This window comes from Simochromis diagramma, unplaced genomic scaffold (genome assembly GCF_900408965.1).
Source record: "Simochromis diagramma unplaced genomic scaffold, fSimDia1.1 OVJJ01000487.1, whole genome shotgun sequence".
Taxonomy (NCBI): Eukaryota; Metazoa; Chordata; class Actinopteri; order Cichliformes; family Cichlidae; genus Simochromis; species Simochromis diagramma.
This window is the reverse complement of record NW_024387305.1, coordinates 205,460-226,845: the sequence shown is the minus strand read 5'-3', so window position 1 is coordinate 226,845 and position 21,386 is coordinate 205,460. Positions and strand designations below refer to the sequence as shown.

Sequence of the window (21,386 nt, the reverse complement as noted above, 5' to 3'; positions counted from 1 at the left end):
ATAATATAAAATGCATGTTGCTTTAAAAGTTGAAGGTTTTCACAAAGGCAATATTTATTGCAAGATCAGTTTTGTTAACACCAGCACTGCCAGGCTTCTCACAATCCTATTTTTTGATGTATTCAAATAAGTACTTATTTCATATATGTATATTTTTAGCTTCACTTGGTTGCCCTGAAATCATAATTCTACAGAATCATGATGTGACTACAGGCTGGCTTTTTTCATTAACTACTTAGGTCAGGGTCATAGATTATAAATGAGAGGCAAACCTAAATCATGGAAATGATACAGTTTTTTGGCTACGCCTCCTCCAACGCATGGATTAGAAACGTATTAGCAGGACAGTACTGTGAACGTTAAAACTACAAACCCCAGAGGTCTCCATATTCAAATCCTTTTCCGCTGATTGGATAACGTAGGATCCAATCGCTTGGTCGAGACGTGTCTCGCATTCATAGCATCCTTCCGTCATGGCGTCTGTTTGTGCTAAATCCATTGTTAACCTGCAGGTCTTGGCTGTTTTTTTCTGCCTAATGGTATGTCTGCCACCGGGGGGAGGACAGAAGAAGAAAGAGGTAATGTTTCAACCGTAAAAATGTGTTTTTCATGTAAAATGGCCACGCTACTCACTGAAAGGGATGTGCAGGTTTAACCTACCGGTGTTTTTTAAGCTAGTCTGGGTTAGTCAGAATTCCCAGGAAGTAACTCAGAGAGAGGCTCTTGACATGCCGTTTCTTAGTTGCAATAAATTCCATTGGTGCCAATATGTGTTTTAAAGAAAAGTCTTATAAAAAGGTGTGCTTGTCACGTTTTCTGTGTCACTACGCCCTCCTGTGTTTCTGACGATGACAAAAGGACACGCACGAATAAGCAGAGCAAGCTAATGCGGGCTGTCAACAGCTGCTGCATGCAAAGTGTGTTTTGTTTGGAAAGAGTTTCTATTGGTGCTTTTTGGCACTGCTCACTCAAACACTGGTGCAGTGTGGCGAGTAATGACTTTATTTTGAAATCTGTCAGAATAGGAAGTGTTACGGTTTACTTATCAGTAGTTTAATAATGCTGGTGAGGATGCCAGAATACCCACAACTGATAGCAGCGTGCTGAGGTTTCTGTGATGCGCCGGTTGCCGGATTAGTAAAAGAGGGTGGTGTGGTTTTATTGAAGTTATAGTGGAACAGTTTAATCCAAAAGGATAGTGAGGGGAAAGTCATTGTAATGTATTTACAATATGAATAAGGTCTGTTCACCAGCTTTGTATTTGATTCATTAAAGTAAGTAATACATGTTCTGAGTTACAATATAAGCCTCCTAATTATATCAACAACAGGCATATGACACATATTTCAGCAATTTTGGGATGATGTGCAGCGTTGGTATTGTTTTATTATTTGTTCTTGATTTAGGGGCGATCGTGGCTCAAGAGTTGGGAGTTTGCCTTGTAACCGGAAGGTTGCCGGTTCAAGCCCTGGCTCGGCTCTGTTGTTGTGTCCTTGGGCAAGACACTTCACCTACCGCCTACTGGTGTTGGCCAGAAGGGCCGATGGCGGAATATGGCAGCCTCGCTTCTGTCAGTCTGTGGCTACAGTCTACAGTCTGTGGCTACAACTGTAGCTTGCCTCCACCAGTGTGTGAGTATGTGTGTGTGAATGGGTGGATGACTGGGTGTGTAAAGCGCTTTGGAGTCCCTAGGGGGGACTAGTAAAAGCGCTATACAAATAAAGGCCATTTAGTTCTAGTCATAGTCTTTTGACTAAATATGGACGTAGCGTTTTGTGGGAGAAACGTTTCGTCACTCATCCAAGTGACTTCTTCAGTCTCAGCTGACTGCAGGTTTCCCCATATCTTATAAATAGTACATTTACATAATGACTGGAACCAGCCCACTAAAGGAACAATGGGCAGGGAGGTCAGTTCCTTAATCATAATTATGCAATGCAATTATGCAATTATCCTTCAGTGGGCTGATATTTTTGGGGGTTTTCATAAGAAACAAGGAGCATGACAGCTAGCTGAACCACCCTTTCAACACTGTTTCCTCCATGCAGATCAAATTGTGAGTGTCTAACCTTATTGCACAAGAGATTTCTTTTGATTCAAGCACTTAATCTTGCCTTTCTTCTAGGGATATTCCTAGTGACTAATTTCTAAATCAACTAAATGTGAAAAAAGAATTAGGCTAACTGACCAGTCAAAAACTAAGAAACCCTGAGCTATCAAGTTAAATCTGAGAACTGTTTAATGAACATGTTTAATGACAAAGTCTTATGTTTCCAACCTCCTTAATGGCATATGTGTCAAGACTTAAAATTTTACCAACAGGCTTTAGTAGTTTTTGCTTGAACATGTAGTTTTTATTGCTTTTGCTGGCATCAAATGTAGATATTATCTGTGATGCAAAAATCTAAAGAAATAAAAGTGTAGAACCTCATGCTTGTTTGGTCATAAAATCTTGAGCACCTTTTGTAAATGGCTCTTGACTGCACTGTCAGCCAAAATGGTTATCATATTGGGTGGTGATGCAGGAAGTGGAGTCCGCATATAGTCAGATTTAGAAGTAGTTTTAGGTAAACTCGTCAGCACTGGAGCTAAGAGTATCGGACTGTGTAGAAAAGAGCTACGAAGCACAGCATGTATCAGGCTCTTTTTTCCATCATATGTTTTCCTATTTTATTTATTGATAGTACAACATATTTTTAAATATATGTAGCCAGACATTTTGTGCTACCAATCTACAATCTACACAAACACAGTAAAAGCCTGATGCTCCCAGCATCAACTAGGGAGTTGAAACAGGAACACTTTATTTTTAAAACCTTAACATTCTGTAAATTTAGACCAAGCCATGTTTAAAATTACATTAATTCTGCTTTTGAACTGTTTGCAGTACATTCATCTTTAAACTAGCACTCCTAAAGTTTTTACCCAACAATTAGAATCAGTGATAGTGCCACTGGCACTGAAAATGCAAAAGTGCAAGGTTTTTTGTTTTAAATTTTGACCTATTTTAAAATAAAAAAAAAAAGATGCAAACTTTTTTGTATTGTACTTTTTAAAACATAAATAAAAAGGGCATATTAGATGCTTGCCTGTGACTAGATGCTTGCCTGACAACACAGAATACAGAATTAAGCATTAAATAAGCAGGTTCAAATTTAATAAGCATAGCCACAAAAGTATAAAAATGATATATTAGCTCTCTGGGATATCTAGATGTTCTAGACCAGATTGGATTTTATAGTCCTTTGCCATTGTAGGAATTTTATTTGTCTACATAGTCATGATCAGTGGATTTGTATGTGGGTAACTTCAGTTCAATAGTAGGTTTTTGTTGGTTTATCTGCAGAGTTGATTGTAACTTGTGTTGTGATTCTATCCTGTAATGGTTTCCATTATTAAAATCACAAAATCATTTTCTTCCCTTTCATTTCATTTAGCTATATGTGGTGAAGTTATTTACCTAAAGTCTGATGAACCCTGCTGACTATAGTATGTTGAGCAGTTATATATTTTTATAGACCACGGGACTTGGATCAAGTCAGAATGCTGTTGTGCCTTTCCTGTTGGACCACCTCATCAACACCTTTCTTCTGAGCTGACTTTGAAAATGAATAGAAAATTAATTGAGTGGACTAATTGTGGAATGAGTACAAGAAAGAATGCATGGACAAATACATGACAGGTGAATGAACATCTGAATGAATGAATTGAATGTGTCAACTAATGAATGAACAAAGAACTGACTGAGTGTAAGAAATGATGAATAAATGACTGATTAGCCACTGATGAAAAAGTACTTGAATGAGTGAGCAAATGAATGAATAATTGAAAATAGCAAGTTTGCCTTGCAGCTTGCTGTAAACCCTTTCTGTCACTACTTCTAATGGCTTGGGAGGTGTATCTGTAATTAATGTGCCATATTGCGTCTAGGAGACTTTCAATAATTATAAAGTAACAACTTCAGGCTTGTGTATCTTTATGAAAATGAAAAAATGAAAATGTGTTACTATATAAATAATCCGTTTTGTGTAGTTTGTGGGAAACTGTGGCTGGTTTAAACCAAATTTGTAATGTCTTGTTAAGTGGCAATGACAATGAATAGATTTAAAAAATAGATTATTATAAAATTCTTATTTGTAACATTATTCATGCAAGGGTAGTAAGTGCATCAGTGCTTATTTGCAGCAATGCTTTGCATCACTTTCACAAAAATGCACAGGGGAGTTGCCTGTTATAGTCACAGTCTGTTAGACACTGACCGGCTCAAGGACACCTCTGCATTACCTAATGAGTGGCAGAAAAAGCATTTCTCAATTACTTACCCGGCTTAAATTTATCCAGCTATTATTAGTTTGCTTCTCTGACATTGAACCGCCTCTCTTTAAAACTTTGGAGTTAAAGTATTTTGTTTGCCAACATTTAACTTTGGACCATCCTTTATAAAGTACCAAATAGAAGAGAGGAGGTAGTCACACTTACACACACGCACACACACAAACAAAACACACAGCACACACACACACACACAGAGTGAGAGACAGCCATACTTTCGATGAGCCACAGGAGAAATATTGAGGGGTTATAATGTGAGAAATGTATTTTCCCAGTTGCCTGCCAGAGGCCATAGCAGGAGAGGTGGAGGAGGCGGAGGAAGATCTTATTTAGCTGGAAATGGACAAAATGGTGAAGCAGCACTTTGTATTCCTCTCACCAATTTCTGCTCTCCCTCACTGCCCTTTCCTCTGGCTCTGGCCAATGTATGATTTAACTCTAAACTGTAGTGAAGGATAACATGATCTGAATGTTAAAGGTAAAGCTGTTAAATATTAAAATGTTCTTTTGTTAAAGAAGTACACATAGGTTTGCATATTTGTTTGTTTTTTGGCTTTAGTCACTTAACTGGAACTAGATCATAGCTTTAGCTAGGGCTGTGCGATATGACCAAAATCTCATATCCCGATATAAGAATTCTATCGTCCGATAATGATATAAATCACAAAAATGTAACATTTTCTATAAATTCTGTGAATCTCGGGCAGCTCGACTTGCGGGAAGTGTTTCCAGCTGCGCGTCATGTAGCTGGAGTCGAGTGTTTTAACAGATGCGTGAAACTATACATTTTTAGACATAAGTTGTAATGGCCGCTGTTTTCTTTGTGAGTATTTATTACACAGCGTGCTACGGGGGTAGGCCTGTTCTAACGTTTGAGTTTAAGGTTTATTTTTTAGCACCTGGCAGCTCTTTTTTTACTTCTCATCCGTAAATAATCTGCTCTTTCACGTGATTCAGTTTATTTTGAAAAGTCTCAACAGGATATTGAGCTTTATTGTGAAAGGTTTATGTGGAACATAAACAAGTGGACACGCGATGCTGTTACCGTCGTTGTTGCTAACCACAACGCATAAAAACAGGCGCTTGTCCGTCCGTAGTGTGGTTATATTAAATATAAGAGAAAGAGAGAACTTTAAGAAATGAATATAGCCACTACATTGACCATCAGAACGATGAAAAAATATTGCCGTAAACAGTTTATTTTGCGACACCACGAAACAAACGATAGCGTAAAATGAAGCGATAGACGTTTTTATATCGTCATCCGATATATATTGTTATATCGAACAGCCCTAGCTTTAGCTCATATTTATTATTATTATTATTTTTTTTTTTTTATTGAAAGTTTTGTAATTATGACAGTCATCCACATGAAAAAAACAAACAAAAAAACCCCCTAACAAACAAACATAATACGCACTGACAATAACATAATGGCACAGTGAAACCCTCAGATCTGCCCGGTCTGGGGGAGCTCCCCTCCACCTCTTTATGTCGTCAGGTTTTTGGTACTGTCCACGCAGCACTTTACAGTCCATCCCTGATGATATTCGGAAGGGTATTTCCAGTCTCTTTTATGAGCTGCCTTCTAAAAAACAGTGACCACGTCCTTAGCAGGCCTTCCTTCTTCCAGTAGTTGCGTGAAAATACTTAGTTAAGCTCTGGTTATATAACCCACCACCCATCATCCCACATTACCAAAAAAATGTTAGCTCATATTTATTAAAATACATTTTTGAGATTTTGTCCAGTCTGCATACAAGGGATCTCTTATTGATTCTTAAATAATGGTAATTGAACATTCTATTTAAGGGAGGAAGTTCAGGCAAGTTAGGATGGTTTGCAAACTGGAATTGGAGAGTGGCCTTTTGGTCATTTGACCATGTAGATGTGTTGGTTGGCATGATAAGGTGCAGCTTTTACTTTGAAGGAGAAAAATCTCTGTTACACTTCAAGTTTTATTATCACTTGGCCAGTGGTGTTTGTAGAGAAGTCTGACTATGCAAGCTATGGATTAGAGCAGCAATTTGCTAGCAACCAAAGCAATCAAGAGGAGGTTTATGGTGCAGTCCTTTGCCAACAGGTCAGGAAATTCACTTTTATCCTAGCAACCAGATTGCCAGGAGGTCATTGCCCAGTTTCTTGGCCTGTGTGTCAGAAGGCTTAGGAGATTCTTGAAAAGTATATTGGAACCTCTATTTGGAAACATGTTTGCATCCTCCGTACAGAATGAAGTAAATCTCCTTTGTCACTATGAGTGGACAAATAACAAAAAGCAGAAAAATAGGTAAAATCTGTAGCTACTATAAAAACTTTGTGACCTACTGTACATTTTGCACAAACTGAACATTGTTCTAGCACATTTATTGTTGGCATGTATACTGCGTGGACAATCAGGCTGGGATTTGATTCCTCAAAACCAATTCTTAAGGTGTGCTGGCAGAGCACAACAAAATTGTATTTATAGTTGATCTAAACAGTCACACTGGTTTGCAGAGTTAAAAGACAGCTATCATGGGGTGTATGCAATATCCTTTAAAAACAGCACACGCTGTCCGATAATCCCTTCAGAGTCAGATCAATAGCTTTGCACTGGGAGTGACACATGAAAAGTGCCACAAAATTTTTGAGCAAGTGATGAAAATAAAGGACAGTGAGAGAGTGCTAGAAAGAGAAGTTCAATGTCTGGCTTATTTATCACCTCCACACAGCTGCTTCTGTGCGAAGTGGGAATGAATGATGGATCATTGTTTTCTGAATGTTACAAATAATTGCAACATAGACAATATCTGATGAGTGTTGGAAAAGTGTAAGGTAAAGCATTAAAAATGTCTGTAGTAACTCTGATAAATTATTCTTTAGTGGTAAAAGGAGAAGTATTTAGACCGGGGGTGTCAAACATAAAGCTCAGGGGCTAGAATAGTCCCGGCAAACCATCTGGCTTACTGGAAGGTTGGAAAATGTAAAAGACGGCAAAGATTGTGTGACTTTAGACTGTATTTTCATAAGTTTCTAAGTTATGTTTCCCACAATGTAAAATGTGAAATGAGATTGAAATTCCTTATCAAGACTGATGATAACAAAAAAAAAACAAATTAAAATAAATAAACAAATAACTTATGGCAACAGTGCTGAAGCCTGCCTTGTTTTTAATTCCTACTTTTTGTGACTAAGCTAGAGGAAGAAATGGTCATTGAGAGAGAAAGAATATTTATATCCCTTCAGTAAGCCCTCGTTCATCACACCGGCTCTGCTAGATATTAGAGCTGGTTGTGTTTTTGTCTCAAGGCTGACCGCAGCACAAAGAAAGAACCGGTGTAAGCACTTCCTATACCTAGGTATGTGGAATCAGGGGAGGTAAAGAGAAAAAAGTTCAGGGCAGCAGGCAAGAAGAAATTATATATCAAGAGAATTATATATCTTCAGAGAGATAGAGATTGCAAAGTAGTGGGCTTGCTACCACACCCAGGGACCAGTCTAATAAGTGGATGGGAATAATAAGAGACTGCTACCTCTGCACACAGAGGCCCAATAAACTACTGGGTAGGCCCTTCAGGGCATAACCCAAGCCACTTCCACAGTTTAGACTGGGACTTATAAAGCTGTGTAAGCAGTATTGACTCTTGGTTTTCTGTCTGACTTGTTCATGGGAAATGCTAGCTTACAAGTTACAAATTTTGCTGATTGATTTTTAAGAACCAGCAGATACTGAGAAAATGTGTGGTTCTTTTTGTTGTATCATGTTATATTTTGATGTTTAATGCACTGTGCTGATTTATGTTCTTGAATTTGCATCCATTACCATCTTAAAATATTAAAATATTAAATATTAAAATTTACATGAAACACTTAAGAATCTAGTCAATAGGGTTTTATTTTTGAAAAGGCTGCAGTAGCTTTTGACATCATGCATTAGTCTCTGATTAACCCAGTTTAGCTGGAAACATTATTTATTTGGCACATTGCTGGATTAATTAGAGAAAAACAGACTAAAGACTGTCCAAAAAGGGCTTAAGCAATTTCTGTTAAAAATAACACTACATGTCACGGAATTGTGATTGTTAAGAAGTGCAGCTTTGTGTTTGAGTCTAATTTTAGTCTTTTAAGTGAAAAATAAATTAATAAATAAAAGAAGATTAAATTCTGGAAGACACAAACAATTTCATTACTGGGAGGAATGTATGCTGTAAAGATGATGCTTCTGTCACAGTTGCTTTATTTCTGTCAGAACTTCCTCATCTATCTTACTAAAAACTATTTTATAAGACTGGGTGACTCAGTGATTCTCCATTTTATATGGAATTATAAACCCCATAGAATTAGGAAGGACCAATTCTGCAAGAGAATGAGGGAGGGCTGGCATTACTTAATTTCATTTTGTATTTATTACGGGTCCACTGTTTCTTGCTTTGGTTTTCATTGGATAGATGAGAACTTCCTGGATGGTAAGAGATAAGGCGTGCATTGCTATAGCAATCATGTCCCCTACTTGGAGACATAAATCTTGTTATAGATAAAATCTGTGTTCCATACAACCCCATGATCTATAATGCAATCCATATTACAGGGTGGGCCATTTATATGGATACACCGTAATAACATGGGAATGGTTGGTGATATTAAAGTCCTGTTTGTGGCACATTAGTATATGTGAGGGGGCAAACTCCTCAAGATGGGTGGTGACCATGGTGGCAATTTAGAAGTCGGCCATCTTGGATACAACTTTTGTTTTTTCATTAGGAAGAGGGCCATGTGACACATCAAACATATTGGTAATGTCACAAGAAAAGCAATGGTGTGCTTGGTTTCAACGTGACTTTATTCTTTCACGAGTTATTTACAAGTTTCTGACCACTCATAAAATGTGTTCAATGTGCTGCCCATTGTGTTGGAGAAATGCCAGCACAGGCATCCAGTATCCATAGTTTCAGGTGCTGCACATCTCATATCTTCACACCATAGACAATTGCCTTCAGATGACCCCAAAGATAAAAGTCTAAGGGGGTCAGATCGGGAGACCTTGGGGGCCATTCAACTGGCCCACGACGACCAATCCACCTTCCAGGAAACAGTTAATCTAGGAATGCTCGGACCTGGCACCCATAATGTGGTGGTGCACCATCTTGCTGGAAAAACTCAGGGAACGTGCCAGCTTAAGTGCATAAAGAGGGAAACGCATCATCATGTAGCAATTTTAAATATCCAATGGCCTTGAGGTTTCCATTGATGAAGAATGGACCCAGTATCGTTGTACCCCATATACCACACCAAACCATCACTTTTGTTGCTCCAACAGTCTTGGAGGGATCCATCCAATGTGGGTTAGTGTCAGACCAATAGCAGTGGTTTTGTTTGTTAACTTCACCATTCACATAAAAGTTTGCCTCATCACTGAACAAAATCTTCTGCGTGAACTGAGGGTCCTGTTCCAATTTTTGTTTTGCCCCTTCTGAAAATTCTGTGGCCGATCTGGGTCATCCTCGTTGAGATGCTGCAGTAGCTGGAGTTTGTAAGGGTGCCATTTGTGAGTATCTTATATCCGCCGAAGGGATGTTCGATTAATGCCACTCTCCAGTGACATGAGGCGAGTGCTACGCTGTGGGCTCTTGCTGAATGAAGCTAGGACAGAAACTGATGTTTCTTCATTAGTGACAGTTTTCTTGCGTCCACATTTTGGCAAATCCAACACTGAACCAGTTTCACGAAACTTAGCAAGCAGTTTGCTGACTGTAACATAGGAGATGGGTGGTCTCGTAGGGTGTCATGCATTGAAATCTGCTGCAATGACCCGGTTACTGCGTTCACCAGATATCAACACAATTTCGATCCGCTCCTCACGTGTTAACCTCTTCGACATGTCAATGGCTAAACAACGAGAAACTTGTAAATAAGTCATGAAAGAATAAAGTCACGTTGAAACCAAGCACACCATTGTCACCCTGTACAATTAAAATGTTTGAACTGGAAAAAATATGGAATACTAATAAATATTGGACCACTCTTTTTTTCATTAATTAATTTTCTTTTACATTGGCTATAAAATGGTCCATTCCTCCACTTTGTCCTTCTTTACTATTCTGTTCAGATATGCATACTCAGAATGCTCATTTTTAGTTGGTCCTCTCTGTCATTTCTTTCTTGTGAAAATAAATGCATTTTTATGTTTTACAGGTCAAGAGAAATAAATATTGTATCCAATTGCCAGTTTTTCTTCTGTTGCCAATAAAACCCAAACCCAAAAAGGCATAATGGTGCCACATTTTGCACATAGAAATGTTTCATTGTACTTCCAGTTAATTCAAGGGTTATTTTGTTTGGATCTTGCTCATTAGCCATAGTTATCTGAATTATTGATGCACTAGTGTCAGGCCTGCTTTCGGAGTGACTGATGGCCCATGCTGCTACGTCATTTTCCACCCCTGTTATTTCTCCCTTTCTATCTCTGTTTCCCCCCCCCCCTTGAATTTCCAGCATGTGTATCTAATTTCTGAGTGGGAAAAAGATTTTCCACCCTTCCTCCCATTATCCACCCTCTTTCTGCTCCCTTGTCATGTCTCATGTTTTTTTTCCAGTAATCACCCTTTTCTGCCCTGCCATGTAACATTTTCATAATTATGTTGTTAGAGATGAAATGGTATGAAAATTTTATTTGATGATTATTGTGACCAAAATGATCACAGTTATCATAATCATTGCACAACTAAAATATGTGGAAAATGTTCAAGAAGTACTGATGCACACAATGATTTATAATTAATTCTTCATGCTGCATATAAAATGTGCAAAAGTGCTGCTTTTGTAGGAAACCAAAAGTTTGGGTCGTCTTTTGACACATAAAAACATTTAAAAAACATTAACTAAAAGACATTCCTTTCCCGTTCTATAGGTTGCATTTAAGCAAATGAGATGACCTAGGCCCACTTTACAATATGGAGTCACAAGATGACGATGATACAATGAACGCAAAAACTGACAAATATTAACAGTCATTATTTGAGTCTACTTTTTCTGTTGAAGCTGGGTTTTTTTTTTTTTTTTTTTTTAACCGACTTGAGTCTTACCGGCTATTAAGGAACCCCGTATTTGTTTGGGTGACTCTGCAGCCTGTGACCATTTGCAGTCAGTGAACATAGTCTGCAGACACACAATGAGAAAAGTAACACTGAACTCTTACATTATTGACAAGCTTTTCACAAGTTAGAGAAGCTACGATATTTCTGTCCTGCTATGAAAGTGTCTACATCATACACTGAACTAAAAGTTAATTTAGCCTGCATTCACTATAATGTGGAGGTTATGAAGAGATTTTGTATGTGTCTGTACACAGGGTGACCATTTTCTCTGAAGTTTCTTGGCACTCTTAAAATCCAAAGTAAGACCGAACTTTAGACTTAGTCCATTTCGACAGCTGCAAAGCCTTTAAAACACTTCTACTGCCTCCTGTGTTTTTATAGACTCAAAGCAACCTCATGATGCAGAATTTCTTTGTTTGTTAAACTGTAACAAAGACATTGCAGTGTGCCCATAAATTACACAAAAACGTGGTAGAAGGCATGTTTTTGTTTAATTAAATTACTATTTTGGTATAAACATAACCTTAGAGATTCACTTACTAAACAGAAAATCTACCTGCATTTGGTGCTTGGCTGTCACTTTTGAACCCTGATCCCTACAATTCTTCATTACTCATTATGGAAAATGCATTGTTGCCATATTGCTTTATATCTTTATATTTTATTTTTTCCTGTCAACTCTCTTCTCATTCCATCTTCCTTTAGACCCCCCCCCCCCCAAAAGAAAAACAAACAAAAAAAAAAAGCAACTTTATTCCTAAACTTCTGTCTCCCTGCTTCTGTTCCCTTTCTGCACACCCCACCACTGCATCATCCCACCACCACAGTGACAGGGCTTGCTACATAGCTGACATGAGGTGCCATATTATTCTACTGTGTATTATGTGTGTATGTTTGTCTCAGAGCGTGTTTGTGTGTCTGTCTGGCTTGGGGCTGATAAGACGTCACGGTGTTATCCTCCCAGACAGACCTGTGTGACACTGATGTGTTCACAGGCCACATACGCACTCACACAGAAACATATTCAAGTCCATATTATATGGACTAACATATATACATTTGTACATTTCATTATGTACTGGATTGTTATACTGAATGCCTTTAGATGTATACATGTATGTATTTATTAATGTTAAATTTCACAGATAAATTGTTATTCTTTCTTATTTTTCTTTCTGCTTCAATGGATGAAAGCTAGTGTTAAAATGGGGCTAAAACTGTGTGTGTTCTTTTGTGTTCCTCTGCATGAAAAAGAGATTGTCATAAGTCTGCCATATTAAAAACACTTGTCATAAGCGGGTAAGTACAGATGTGTTAGGGCAGATAGTAGCTAGGAGAGACAGATTTTTTTTTTTTTTTTTTTTTTGACCTGGGCACAATATTTAGTGTTAGTCCATGTTAGGGAAGGCTATACCAAGAAATTGAACAGGTAATGCGTTATTAAATTATGTTAACATTGCTTTTTGAAAGAATGTATTTGTCCAGAGGATGTCAGGTAATTGCTGTCATGTTTCTGGCTACTTCTCATTTGCTCAGTCAAATAGTCTTGGAGGCCTGTCATGCAGCTGGAAGAAGCTGTGTTGATGATTATGTTTGGGGTTTGATTTTCGTGATTATAATAGCAGAAAAAAACACCTAAAAGTACTGTGAGACTAATGTTAGAATCTGCTCATCTTTCTCCAGCTAAATATATTTACTAAAAATTTCAACTCTGTCTAAGACTCCGCAGTCCTAGAGATCAATTGGCGACTCCCTTCAACCACCGCTTTCTAAAAAAATTGGTAAATGCATTATATATTTTTTTTCTAGTACTTCACAAGTGCTTTCTACAGTGGGGCAAAAAAGTATTTAGTCAGCCACCGATTGTGCAAGTTCCCCCACTTAAAATGATGACAGAGGTCAGTAATTTGCACCAGAGGTACACTTCAACTGTGAGAGACAGAATGTGAAAAAAAAATCCATGAATCCACATGGTAGGATTTGTAAAGAATTTATTCGTAAATCAGGGTGGAAAATAAGTATTTGGTCAATAACAAAAATACAACTCAATACTTTGTAACATAACCTTTGTTGGCAATAACAGAGGTCAAACGTTTACTATAGGTCTTTACCAGGTTTGCACACACAGTAGCTGGTATTTTGGCCCATTCCTCCATGCAGATCTTCTCGAGAGCAGTGATGTTTTGGGGCTGTCGTCGAGCAACACGGACTTTCAACTCCCGCCACAGATTTTCTATGGGGTTGAGGTCTGGAGACTGGCTAGGCCACTCCAGGACTTTCAAATGCTTCTTACGGAGCCACTCCTTTGTTGCCTGGGCGGTGTGTTTTGGATCATTGTCATGTTGGAAGACCCAGCCTCGTTTCATCTTCAAAGTTCTCACTGATGGAAGGAGGTTTTGGCTCAAAATCTCACGATACATGGCCTCATTCATTCTGTCCTTAACACGGATCAGTCGTCCTGTCCCCTTGGCAGAAAAACAGCCCCATAGCATGATGTTTCCACCCCCATGCTTCACAGTAGGTATGGTGTTCTTGGGATGCAACTCAGTATTCTTCTCCCTCCAAACACGACGAGTTGAGTTTATACCAAAAAGTTCTACTTTGGTTTCATCTGACCACATGACATTCTCCCAATCCTCTGCTGTATCATCCATGTGCTCTCTGGCAAACTTCAGACGGGCCTGGACATGCACTGGCTTCAGCAGCGGAACACGTCTGGCACTGCGGGATTTGATTCCCTGCCGTTGTAGTGTGTTACTGATGGTGACCTTTGTTACTTTGGTCCCAGCTCTCTGCAGGTCATTCACCAGGTCCCCCCGTGTGGTTCTGGGATCTTTGCTCACCGTTCTCATGATCATTTTGACCCCACGGGATGAGATCTTGCGTGGAGCCCCAGATCGAGGGAGATTACCAGTGGTCTTGTATGTCTTCCATTTTCTGATGATTGCTCCCACAGTTGATTTTTTTTCACACCAAGCTGCTTGCCTAGTGTAGATTCACTCTTCCCAGTCTGGTGCAGGTCTACAATACTTTTCCTGGTGTCCTTCGAAAGCTCTTTGGTCTTGGCCATGGCGGAGTTTGGAGTCTGACTGTTTGAGGCTGTGGACAGGTGTCTTTTATACAGATGATGAGTTCAAACAGGTGCCATTCATACAGGTAACGAGTGGGGGACAGAAAAGCTTCTTACAGAAGACGTTACAGGTCGGTGAGAGCCAGAGATTTTCCTTGTTTGAGGTGACCAAATACTTATTTTCCACCCTAATTTACGAATAAATTCTTTACAAATCCTACCATGTGGATTCATGGATTTTTTTTTTTTTCACATTCTGTCTCTCACAGTTGAAGTGTACCTCTGGTGCAAATTACTGACCTCTGTCATCATTTTAAGTGGGGGAACTTGCACAATCGGTGGTTGACTAAATACTTTTTTGCCCCACTGTATCTAACAGGCACACACTTTCATACTTCAATGCACGCATCAGAGAGCAGCTTGGGATTCAGTATCTTGCCCAAGGATACTTCATGAGTATTCCCCAACCAGTTGTGACTGGTTATTGGCAGTTGCTGTAAAATTGACTGCTAAGCCCCAGTCACACAGGCCTAGAGACTGATCAGCAACCCCCTGGTAACTGCAGGTCATATTCCCCCAATTTGTTGGTAGGAGGTTGCTTGCTTGTTGCTACATGAAATTTTTACAAAATGGTATCCATTGCTGCGCTGAAAGCATAACCGTCCTTGCGATCACTTTGGTCACCAGCAAACTGCTGCAGTGGTCCATAGTTTGACCATAGTTTGACTCAAAGATGTTAATGTTAAGTAGCAATGGTAGTGACATTCAGATTAATTGCATGCTGTGTGGTCAGGTGTTTAAACATGTTGGAGATATTTCCCCTCTTGTGTTCAGTGATGAGGTTATTACACAAAAAACTAATTATTACACATATTGCAGAGAAGTCTTTTCTTAAAAGTAATGCAGTATGTTACTTAATTACCCCCAGGAGAAAATAATTTGTTAAATAACTTTTCTTTCACGTTTCTGCATAAAGTGACCCCATAAGTATAGTCTCATAATTACCATTTAACAATATAAACCTCAGGCTACAATCCCACTAGGGCTGCCACGATTAGTTGACTAGTCACGATTAAGTCAACTATCAAAATCGTCGATGACTAATTTAATAGTCGACGCATCGTTTGAAGATCCTGAAAGACGCAGGAATAAGTAGTAGGATTTAAGAGTGTAATAATGGACTGAAACAGAGGATGGCAGCAATGCATCTACAAGGATGCCAGCTGCCGTTAAATACCAGAGAAGAAGTAGAAGCAGTCTCTGGTGTTGTAGCTATGTCCAAATTCAGGGGCCGCATCCTTCGAGGCCACATTTATAGGCCAATTACATCACAACAACGCAACAAATGTCCAAATTCGAAGACTCCTCCAAATGTGGCCAACAAATACGTACTCCTTTTCCCCAGATTTGAAGGATGGGTCGGGTGTATCCTTCGTGGCCCAACCTATCCCAGAATTCAGAGCGCAACCCAGCCAGTTTCCAACAATGGCGGCAGCTGCTTAGTTTTAATATTACTCTTTCTGGGTCACAAAATAAACTTTTAAGATATTTTCAGGTGAGACTGTAGCTGTGTAAACTTCAAATATCTGCTCGATTTATCAAGGCATCACATATTTGCAAAAGTGCTCCAACGTTTTTGGAGACGTCTGTTACCCACCAGCCTGATAGCTGACCGGGAGGTCAAGGCTCACTAGAGCCGGTGAGAACAGCGCACTCCCATCCCACATCGTTTTCATATGACGTTATTTTTGTGCCACTATTCTGAGCACATGTAAAAAAAAATTTGCAGGTGCAAGTGTCGCATTTTGAGGAAAAAATTATATTGAGCGAAGAAAAGCTAAATTTGAGTGAACAGAATTCATTGCTGCGTGCAAAAAATGTATGTTAGTGTTCCAGCTGACCGGGTGGTCACTCGGGTTAAACGTAATATATAAGGCTGAACTGACAAAAAAATCGGCCGACTACACCACCAGGTGTTATAGGAAAAACCATAAAGCCTTTGAACTAAAACAAACGCTGTTGTGACAGTGATGTACACAGTCTTGTTGGTATATATGTATGATTTGTATCACCTTCATGTTTCCCTCTCACCACATATCCAAACTGATATCATGACCAGCAGCTTTTACAGCTGTGGCTCCAGCAAACAGCTGATACTAGAAATGAATATTAAATAAATTCTACCAACAGCTGATCAAGCTTAAACGTGCTGCTGTTGTTTACCGCAACATCTGCTGGTTTCCTCTTTCTGGCGCAAAGTGGGCGATAAACAAACGAGAGATGATCAGCTGATCATTGATCAGTTTCATGATTGAAGTAGCAACAGGAGAGGAAGGGGATGAGCATGAGAGAAGAAGAGGCAGCTGACAGCGTAAAGACAGAATAATTCCAGCTTTGTGTCTTTTTCATTCTAGCTGAAGTACGGGACGAATCGCGTTCCTTTTCCCCTCAATATTGTAATTGGTCCAACCCGGAGTTGATCATGACCAATTGGCTAATCCACCACCTTTCATTGTTTATACCATTACAAAAACAAACAAACAAACATAAAAATGAAAAATCATTATTGGCTCACCGGGCAAATGCCCGGTATGCCCAATGGCCAGTCCAGCTATGCGGTCAGCTGATGGGTAACAGGCATCTCCGAAAACGTTAGAGCACTTTTGCAAATATGTGATGGCTTGATAAATCGAGCAGACATTTGAAGTTTACACAGCAACATTCTTGCATGAAATTATCTTAAAAAATTATTTTGTGACCCAGAAAGACTAATATTTCAAACTCCGCCACTCTGTGTTCCTTCGCTACTGCCTCGTTTGTTTTGGACGAAATGGATTCTGGGATATTGCATTTCGTCATTTCGATCTGATTGGAGACCAAAACAGCCAATCAGATTTTTTTGCATCCAAGTCTGTGATTGGCTGGTTTTGTGGCACAAATATAACGGTGTACAGAAAGAGTTGAGCGCGCACGGGCAGAAATGTTGAGAGCGCAAGCAACACATTGCGAGCAAGCGCAAATGCAAAAACTGAGCGAGAGGGGCTGCTATTGTGTGTGTGTGTGTGTGTGTGTGTGTGTGTGTGTGTGTGTGTGTGTGTGTGGATAATAGCAAACACTGAAATACATTTTTTGCACGCAGCAATGAATTTTGTTCAGTCAAATTTAGCTTTTCTTCGCTCAAAATAAATTTTTCCTCAAAATGCGACACTTGCACCTGCAAATGTTTTTTTACGTACACTCAATTTTTTTTTTACATGCACTCAGAATAGTGGTACAAAAATAACGCCATATTTTCAAACCTCCCGCGGTCTTTTGCTACTCAGGTTAAATATGATATATAAGTCACTTAGATAACTTAATGTTATTGTTTGGATTTTTTCAGTGTTTTATCTGTTCCTGAGTTAATCAGTTTGGCTGAGATTAAAGTTATAGTTTTCACACAGCTGAATAAACGTCAAACAGAAAACTGATTAAAAAGAAGTGTGAGATGGTAGAGAATTTACTCCTGTGTCCTGTTATATTTTAGGGAGCAAAGAACAGACGGCTGAGTTTTTAAACTCCAAATCTGCAAAAAGTTTAAGTTTATCATCTTGTCTTTATTTTTAGTTAGCACATACCTTAAACACTTCAAGCTGTAAGCTAATGATAGTTATATAAAAGCAGATGCAGCGAAATACTGCAAAAGTAATTGGATTGAGCTTCACACTGAAAATGGGTAATGACCCAAAGCATGCTGCAAAGCAACCAAAGTATATCTCAAGCAAGTAAACTGGATATTCATCAGTGCCCAAATTGGTAACCTGGTCTCAACCCAATAGAGCATGCTTTTCAGTTACTGAAGTCAGAGAGACCCACAAACAAGCAGCATGAGAAGGTGGCTGTACTAAAGAGCTGACAAAGGGAAGCAACATTTTTTTACACTTAGTATTTAAACTTTTGAGGATATGAGAATGGGGAACTGTGAAATGAGTATATAGAAATGATTATGATTTTAAAAAGTTAATTCAGTATGGTTGTTTAACTCTTTTAATTAAAGTGCTCTTGAAACATCTTGAATGTTTAATTTTAAATCCATTGTGGATGGATTTTGGATGGATTTTAAATCTACAGGCAAAACGACATGGGTGTTGTCCAAATAATTACCGAGCCAACTGTGACACAATGAACCAAATCAGTTTAGATTAAAGCTGAATGCCAAATGTATTTTATTGTCAGACCTCTATCTATTTCTCCCTTTCACTACTATGAGTTTACTAATTTTGGAAACTCTTGCTCTTGACCCTATTGGAGTTCTAGACAGGATGAAGTGTCATCAATTTTAGAGTTTTTACTTAAGACAATTATCTGGGAAAACTAAAGTGAAGTCACATTGCTTCATTTAAGTCATATGAATCTAATAACACCACTGTCTTATTTGAGCAGTAAAAACCTAAAACTATTACATGCATGGTACATAAAAACTAAGAATCATGCATAATGTATATCATTTAAATACAATAACAACATGATCAAAACACAGGACAGTGCTGGTGACAAATACGTGATCTCACATCCAAGGATGGGAATTGATATGAATTTAGCGATTCTGATTCATTTAAAGCGCCTTGAGGCAACTTTTGTTGTGATTTGGTGCTACATAAATAAAATTGAATTGAAATTGAATTGAATTGATTGCAGTGCTAATATCACTTATCTATTTGAATCCTTATCAGTTCTCGTTGACTTCTTATTGGCTCAGCTTTGGGAGTCACCAGTAACATAAGTTACTTACTCCCAGAGCAAGCAATTTGTTACACTACTTGTTACATTACTTTCTCTGTAAAATGACCTAACACATTGTCATAATTACCATTTAACAATAGAGAACTATAGGATAAAATCCCACAGACCAACACAAATCCCTATCCTAATGAGGACCCACATATGATCTTATTCCTAATATTTGGGTATGAAGAGAAAGCTGACTGGACAAGGCAGCTTTGAAAATCGGCACAAAGACATTTGAAAGCGATTGCCATAGTGATTATATTTTAAGTGATTATATTTTAGAAACATGAACAGGTAGAAACAGAGGCTGAAACCTGCCTGTTCTGGGTCAGGGAACTGTGCTGGGGTCAGCATTCACTCAACTGTAACATCACTTTGAGTTCTTGGCTAGCTTAGCATTAGCATGCTATCTGTGCAGATGCTTGCAAAGAGCTGACGTTCTGTTAAAAGTATGAGGTTGTTTCTGTCCTGGATGCAGTTTGCACTTTACCATCGCACTTTTGTGCAAAAAAATAAATAAATAAAAAAATACAAGTAATATTTATATCCACGCTGCACACTGTGTCACTATTTTCCTCCTCTGGCACACAAACTGAAATCAGCTGATTGCAGCGCAAGTGCAAGTAGAACTGATCAGCAGAACTGATAGGCAAGCAGACTAACAATTTCAAGGAATTGAACTGGGTTCCCAATCCCATCCCTAGTCATGTCACGCTTTTATTTATTTTAATAGTTTTTGATTCCTGTGTTGACAAAAACAACAAGTTAACAGAAGCCTATGCTGAAATGCAGTAAAACTTTCACAAAGAGACTCTTGACTGGAAAAAAAGAAAAAAAAACTGTACTATGACTGACAGATCATGTCTAACAAGGAGCTTGATTTACGATGATTGCAGTCCTTATTTTAGCTGAGCAACTCGTGGTCACGTATCATCCATACTGTTATTGAACAGCCAATTAGTCTCGCTTGATGAGCTTAGACCGTTATCTGTTTAGCACTAGTTCACCATTTCCCAACTGACACCACTTTGCAGTTGGCTATAAGACAGCTGGGCTATGAGAAATAACATTACTGCAGTTGCTCTAAGTTCTGCATTCTGAGCAATTGAACAAGGGCTTAAGCTTTTAATGCATGGGTTTTATTTCCAGGCAGTAAAATTAAAAGGTTCTGGACAGCAGCTTCCCTGCATTGGCTTTATGCTGGCTCATTCTGAAATGGGCTCTTTAGCCTGTTTGCCACCCCACTCTGGTGTATGTGCTTCATTAAACTAAGGTTAAACATAAAAAAAAAAAAGTTGCCATCATTAGATAAGATGTTTGCTCACAGGTTATGTTGCTCAGTCTTGTCTCTTTGCTTACTCTTATCTTGCTTATAAAAGCAATGCTAAATCCACTGAGTAACCCATCATATTAGAAGATTCTTTATATAATCCTGATTTATGTTAAACTATTAGTTGAAAATATTTTTTAGTATTGTTTTTTTCCACAGTATGCACAACAGTTTCTTTTGCAGTGTATTTTGTTTTAATGTAGTAATACATGAGAACAAAACAAATTGTTGTGTAACATTCAGTCTCTCTTGGATTCATTTGAGCAGAGATGTAGTGACTTTCAGTAGCCTGTTATTTGATTGTAATTTTAAATGATTGTTATTTAAGTGATATTATCCATGTTGAAGTTTAAAAACTGCTTGAGAAGAATGGAAGAAGAAAGTACGCAGACCAGACAAAATGTAAGTAAACTGAATTGTAGAGCATAGACAGTAGATTTGAAGAAAGTTCAAATTTCTAATTGATCTAGGTGTACTTGCAATATTCTTTGGAGGTTTTTCATAGAATTATTGTTGAAAGCTGTGAGAATGAGTGAAACTGCTTACCAAGGCGTGAATGTATAACAAATGTGAATGAGGCTTATTAGGAGTATGTCTGTACTAATACTAGGAATAGATTTTAAAGGCTAATGAGGTAGCAAAATAGGCCAGTCACACTTTTTAAAAATATGTGTGTTGTGCACTTGGCCCTAACTAAGACTATTAAAAGCTATTGATGTATATCTCAGACAGGTGTATCAATTTAAACTGAGACACCCCCCCCCCCCCCCCCCCCCAAAAAAAAAAAAAAACCTTCATTTTTTTGTTGTTAGAC

General features: G+C 38.5%; 1 protein-coding gene across 2 annotated transcripts in view; it reads left to right on the top strand.

Moving 5' to 3' along the window:
- Positions 1-431: 431 nt before the first annotated feature.
- Positions 432-21,386, top strand: part of tusc3 (tumor suppressor candidate 3) — an 80,178-nt gene continuing 59,223 nt past the window's right edge. Inside the window, exon 1 of one of the 2 annotated variants that reach the window (XM_040004665.1) lies at positions 432-578. In XM_040004665.1, the coding sequence (XP_039860599.1) occupies positions 474-578 (105 nt within the window). In that variant the 5' untranslated portion in view covers positions 432-473. The remainder of the gene's footprint in view (positions 579-21,386) is intronic. The other variant, XM_040004664.1, reaches the window with a different exon arrangement.